A 6,896-nucleotide genomic window follows, 5' to 3' on the forward strand; every position below is an offset into this window, starting at 1 on the left:
TTAGGCACTACGCTACCAAAGCTCCTTCTTATATCTATAAAGAAGCGTAAATTGCTGTCACTGCTGGGCTCGGAGAACCTGCCCTTTCACGGGTGTAAAAGAGATTCTTGAGGGTGGGAAGCATCCGATCCACTCTGGGAGAACTACCTTACTTCCGACTTGGCAACACCTTCCCCACACTTCGTGTTCTGCTTTCCCGCCCCTTCACGACCCAGGCTCCACCCCTTCCCCGTAGCGTTCCACTCACCCGCCCCATCGCCCCGCGGCCCCGCCCCCTCCTCCAGTGTTTTTTTTCCCGTCTCTCCACCCACCTTGCGCCCCCAGCTCTGCCCCTCGCCCCTGCCGCGTTCCTTGCCAGCTCCTGCACCTCCTCTACTCTCCCCGGCGGTGCCCTGCGGGCGGAGGTGGCGCTCGCACCGTTGCTAGGATACGGCAAGCAACAAAGAACTCCGAGAGCACGGACGCTGCTTTCCTGGAGCTGGAAGGAACCGTTTCGAGGCGAGTAGTTGCGGTTGGTTCTTTAGTCAGGTAGGAGGAGAGGTTCCGATTGCCTTCTCCTGTCCAAAGCCCCGACAGGCCCTGGTCGTTCTGCGGCGCTGAAGTCCCAGGACCACGTGCGGACGCTGATCCCTCCCTGGCTCCCGGGCCCTCCGGGCCTGTCGGGAATGGCCACCTGCGCTTTAAAAACCGTGCAAGGCATCCGGTCTTTCCTGGCTCGATTTCTGGATCTGGCTCCTAGATTTGGGGACTCAGAAGCAGCAGCAGCATCAAGCCAGAGCAGTACAGCGTCTCCCACCCCGAGTGCTTCGGGGAGCCTAGTGTAGACACAGGAGGTGTGTGTAACCCAGGCCAGGCGTCGGGGAGCGTTTAGCCGCCCATGGTAACCATTTTCAGTCCTTGTATACTGAGGACATTCCTAGTTTCCTCACCCGCACTCTCACCCCTTCCCTCCACCAGTGGTCCATGCTGTGCTTCTTAAAAACTTAAGCCTGTCGCTTTGGTGGAAGGCAAAACTGGATCTTTTCTTACACTTAAAGCCCGGGTGTCCCTTTAAATACTAAAATATGAAGTCACGTCTTAGACGGGGAAAGGAGGACTCTTTTTGTTATGCAGTCATGATGGAAACTGCTTTTTTCTTTTTAAAATTTTTAAGTTTCAAAACATTTACGTTTTGATAGATACAAATGATAAAAAGTTCGCAAAAGGAATGAACAGGGAAAACTCCCGTCTACCCATGCCCCTCCGGTCCTCTAGTTCACCTTTAAAAAGCACTCTGTGCATATATAAATATATAGTTGTAATTGTAGCATTATAAACAGGTGCAAAAACTTGTTTCTTCACTCAACGACGTGTGCTTCTCTCAGGATTCACAGACCTACCTCGTTGTGTGTGCTTGTGCACACGTGTGTGTGTATGTGTATGGATCTATGTTTTTAGGCTTCCTTTCAAGGTGTTTCTAAGCATACGGTGAAGTTTGGAAAATCTCATAAACAAGAAGGTCCAACCGTTTCACCACCTAAAAATATAAAAATTCTTTAGAGTAAAAGTCAACATAATGCTAAAATACATACTGAGAAATATACTTGCATACATAATAAAGAGGTAATTATGAAGACTCATAAGATAAAGATATAAGGCAACAGGCAAGGAGCTGTGTTAGGGGTTGTAACATGGTGTTGCCTTTTTGGAAGACAGTTTGATGGCATTTAGCAGTTAAAACATATATACCCCATGGCTCATCCATTATAATTCTGGAAATTTATATTACAGTATACTTACACATATGTAAAAAGATAATATATACACGGTCTGGCCATTCTTTCTTCCAAAGAGCATTGCAGCTGCACTTCCTCCAGGACACACAACATAACAGTAACACGTGCAAGGTGTTTGTTGCAACATTGCTTTTAATACCAAGAAATTGGATACAGCTTTAATGTCCAACAGTTGAATATATGTAGCTCAGCCCTGCCATGAAATTACTACAAGATTTTTCAAAATAATGAGGCAGAATCACACATCTTATATGGAAATATGTTAAATATATGTTAAATAAATAAAAGAAAACCAAGTTGTACAATAGTATTCCATGCCCCAAACAGAATTCTAATCAGATCTCACGTCCACCTCAGACCTGCTTTACTTGGCAGTTTTCAGTTGCTCAGGCTAAACATTTTGGACATAACCTTGATTTCTCTCTTTATATCACAGCCCCCATCAGTTCATCAGCAAATCCTTTTAGCTCTACCTTCAGAATATATCCAGAATCCGACCACTTCTCACCATTTCCTCCACTATCACCTGGTCCATTTCACTATTACTTTGTGTGGATTCTGCAGTAATTTCCTGATAGCCTAATGATACATATTAAATGTCTTTGTCTTTTTTCTCAATTCAGGAAAATGTCTGATCAGGAGCGAAAATCTGATGCTGAGAATATACGTGCATCAGAAGGAACTGACGGTGCATTTGAGACTGTCACTGTTCCAGGTTCCACAGAAGAGCTTCAGGAGCCACATCGACCTGAAGAGCAGCAGGACTCTGAACTAGAGTCGTTCGCTGATGGCCGTGAGACGTGTGTGGAGTTTCAGAGTGAGCAGAGTGAGGAGAGCTACATAAGCCTGGAAGAAGACAATGAAGAATCATTCAGGGCAGAGATTGTGTCACCCAGCCAAGTGTCCTATACTTCAGCAAATTATGACAAGCAGTATTTAACCACGTCAGATAATGCAGTGCAGCCATCCACACCACATCCCGAGGAGAACCTGCTCTTTCTGGATAGAATAAGGACTATCAAGGAGTCTTTGAAATTATCAAGAGAAGATTCTTCAGCAATGGGTATTACCTGGGGAAGATAAGCTGTTTTACTTCCTCATTTGGAAGGATGCTTTTACTTGTTTGTTAATGGTTTATTGTTTCATATCTGATATTACTTTCCTTTTCTCTTAGCCACCAAACTTCTGTAGCTACACTGCTTGAGTCTCTTTACCAAGTGTCAGAACTTCTCTATTCTGCAGAATCTGTTCTTTGTGAATAAATGAACCTCACTCAATTTTAAGTTGCTATTTATGCTGTACCTGTTTGAGGGCTGTAGACTGTAGACCTATATTTGACAATGATTCCTTCTTTTCTCTTTTTATGTCCAGTGAAAGTTGTACTTCTTCCTGTGGCCCAGGAAATTATAATGCCTTTTAAAGTCGAAACCATGTTCAAACACCTCAAGGATTATTTTTCAGAGTTGTTAAATGTTCCATCCGATGTGCTGCAGATCACGGCTTCTGGTAAGTTTGGAGGCTGATAAAATTTTGCAAGACTTCTCTAATTATAACATGTAAACAGTCAAGATCTTTCATTTGTTAGACTAAATGTCCTTGATATTTACTCTCTGAATATTGTATTGTGGGTATACATTTATTCATTCACATTTTCCTGAGGGCATAATTTTTTCTGGATTCTTTGCTACGAGCTGGGGATGTAAAGACACCTGAAATAAAACCTGTATCCTCAAGTTATTTACAAACTAGTTAGGAAGAAGATGCACACAGTAGTTACTGCATCATGTGACAGTGCTTTAATGGAGATGGCACAGAAAGCTATGGGAACAGGAAGGAACAAACCTGGGAAACCAGAAGTTACATTTAACAACCCCTCCCCCCCCCCAGTTTATTAAATGATCATTTAATGAAAGTGTTAACACTTACACTAAGTCCCAAAGATGTGAGAGAATGGAACTTTTGGGAAATGGTAGAAGGTTAGAGCAGCAAGAAGAATAAATACAGGGAGTGAGAGGGAGGGAGACTGAGAAAATGAAGGACTGTATAGAAGGAAATGAGACCTGAAAATGATTTCTCAGTCTTTATGGAAAGGTCAACCCACGTTCCCATGAGGTGTGGGTTTATTTAGATTCGTGGAAGAAACTGAGCAGCCCACTGAAGTTATGCTAGCCTTTTATCACACGAGGACATAGTGTTTGTAACTGCCTGTTAACCAGCTTAGTTTGGCTAAATCAATGTTCTTTAGAACATGTCTGGCAAAAGCCTGTTATTTTACTTTCAAATGTTTTGGCATTGACTCATAAAGATGCCACGAAAAGATTCCAGGGCAATGTGAACATTTTATGGTCAAGCCCTACGTATTAAAAAAGTGTGTGCTACACTTCAAGTTCCTTCTCCTTCCCAAATCAGAGAAAAACAATCAGTTCAATTTCAAAATTAGTTTTAGGAATCTATTAAATTGAATGTGCTCCAAAAGTCAGATATTTGTGTATTCAGATAACTGATTACTTAAGCTTGGTTGGGGAAACAAAGTTGAGATCTAAATGATTATTAGTGACAATCATGATAACCATGGTGATGATGGTTAATTATTCAGCAGCATGTGCCACCAGAGCTCCCAATGGGTTTTGGTTTTATATGCTAAGGAGCTCTGGTGGTGTGGTGGGTAAGGCGTTTGGCTGCTAACCGGAAGGGTGGTGGTTCAAACCCACCAGCTTCCACAGAAGGACAATGAGACAGTTTACTTCCATAAAGATATACAGCCTTGGAAACCCAGAATCGACTCAGTGGCACTCGGTGGATTTCTTTATGTGTAGTTACCAGGTATCACCACTGGGCAACAGGCTTATTTTATGTCCACAGCAATAATGGAGAGCTTGCTTCTGTGCCAACCATCCTCTAAGACAGAGGCTTTCTTCTAGTCCTGGAACTGGAATTCAGATTTGTTCAGACGAAGCCTACATATTCAGAGTCCTGGTGGTGCAGTAGTTAAAGCACTTGGTTACAAACTGAATGTTCAGTGGTTCCAACCTATCAGCCACTTTATGGGACAAAAGAACTGGCTATCTGCTCCCATAAAGATTACAGCTTAGGAAATCCTGGGGGGGCAGTTCCACTCTGTCGTATAGTGTCACCATGAGTCAGAATTGACTCAGTGGCACACAGCAGCAACAAGACTGTATAGTGAAAGGGGGAATAAACGAGCTTGAGGAACCTTATTAGTGCCTTATGATTGCTGTAATACATTATCACAGATTTAGTGGCCCAGAGCAACACAGATTATTTCTCTTACAGTTCTGGAGGCCAGAAGTTCTATATCACTTTCACTGGGCTGAAGTCAGGGGGCCATCCTGGCTATGCTCCCTCTGTAGGCCATAGGAAAGAATCCACTTCCTTGCTCCCTTTTTTTCAGCTTCTAGAGCTTCATTCCCTGCTGTGGTAGTTAAGGGTGGGCTGTGATTTTGAGTGACATGGCAGCTGGATGCAGTTATTTCCCATGAGGAGATTATAATCACCTCCATGGTGAAATCTGCTGTGAGCAGCTAAGTAGTTGAAAGGGAGTTACCGTCAGGGCGAGGCCTGCTGCCAGTGTATGTGGAGGAGCTTTGGGAAAGGTCTCTAGCTTTTTTGCACATCTTGAGCCATATTGCCTGCTGATCTTGGGATTGTTTCTGGACTTGAAACTGGCTTGCCATGTTGCCTGTGATTTGGGGATTGTGCCATTTTGCCTGCCAGCCTTGTGTTCATCAGTATCTGCAGCCAGCAGCTACATGAGTTAGAAGAAGCCTCCAGCTCCAGTGGGCCTTGAACAAGTGTTAGAGCTGAAGCCCAAGGTCTAGGGGCCTCTACCCAGCCCTTAGAGCTGGTACTCTGAAATCAGACTTCTAGCCTTCTAAACTGTAGGAGAATAAATCCCTGTTTGTTAAAGCCACCCACTTGTGGTATTTCTGTTATAGCAACACTAGAGAATAACACACCAGCACTCCTTGGGTCGTGGCCCCTTCCTTCCTTCCTCTTCAAAGCCAGGGGGTTAGCATCTTCAGTCTCTCTCTGCTTCTATAGCATCATTATCTTTTGTTGTCAAATTTCCCTCTGCGTCCCTCTTAGAGGGACACTTGAAATTACATTTAGGACCTACACGATGAGCCAGGATACTTTCTGTCTCTGAAAATCTTCAACATGATCAAATCTGCAAAGTCACTTTTGCCATAAATGATAACATTCATAGGCTGTAGGGATTGTTGTTGTTGTTGTTATGTGCCATCGAGTTGGACCCAACTCATAGCAACCCCTCCTTGGGTTTCCAAGGCAGTATCACTGTGGCAGTAGATTGCCCAACCTTCTTTCCGAGGAGTGGCTGGTGGGTTTGAAGCACTAGCCTTCTGGTTAGTAGTTAAGTGCCTTAGGCTAGAAGTACTTGGGGACAATTTTCAGCCTACCATGAATTTAACCAACATTCATACCAGTTTTTTAAATTGAAAATGTGGGCTGCAATATTGAAACACAAAGATGCTGGAATGTGCTTTCTTGAACATAGCCAACATAGACTAGTGGCAGCTGCTGTATTTTAGGAATGACTATAGCTTTTGCTGTCTTCAAGCTCCTGATATTAATTTAAGAAGACAAAACATTTGAAGATTAATACAGATGCCATCAATAATGTTTCCATGACAGAAAGCAGCAATCAATAACATTATTGTATTTTTGTATACCTTAAAATAGAGAAAAAAAATTAGAGTCAATTCAGAGAATAAACTAGGAAGAGGGGGTTGAATATTAAACAAATACAAGATAAAAAGTGTTTTGGCACAAGGGAATTTTTAAAATCCTTTCTCAGATCTATAAAAGTCAGTAAATGTAGTCATGATGTGAAATGACCACCAGCCACCCATTTAAGCCATGCTTGTACATAAGTACATAGTATGTACAGGCCAAAAGCCAAGTCTACTCTAAATTATTGTAAAGTGCCCCTAGTTGATTTAAGTAACCACTGCTTGAGATGCTTCTTCTTGTTATGTGCTGTCAAGTTGGACTTGACTCATAGAGACCTCTCCTTGGGTTTCCGAGGCAGTATCACTCCTGAAGTAGATTGCCCAACCTTCCTTCTGAGGAGTGGCTGGT

At 43.1% G+C, this 6,896-nt stretch overlaps 1 protein-coding gene across 1 annotated transcript in view; it reads left to right on the top strand.

The window, feature by feature from the left end:
- Nucleotides 1-2,402: 2,402 nt before the first annotated feature.
- IQUB (IQ motif and ubiquitin domain containing) overlaps nt 2,403-6,896 on the top strand; it is an 81,803-nt gene continuing 77,309 nt past the window's right edge. The window contains exons 1-2 of the mRNA XM_007946761.1: nt 2,403-2,838; nt 3,147-3,281. Coding sequence (XP_007944952.1) covers nt 2,403-2,838; nt 3,147-3,281 — 571 coding nt within the window. The remainder of the gene's footprint in view (nt 2,839-3,146; nt 3,282-6,896) is intronic.

The sequence above is a fragment of the Orycteropus afer genome, unplaced genomic scaffold (assembly GCF_000298275.1).
Source record: "Orycteropus afer afer isolate SDZICR_OR568_19922 unplaced genomic scaffold, OryAfe1.0 scaffold00170, whole genome shotgun sequence".
Classification (NCBI taxonomy): Eukaryota; Metazoa; Chordata; class Mammalia; order Tubulidentata; family Orycteropodidae; genus Orycteropus; species Orycteropus afer.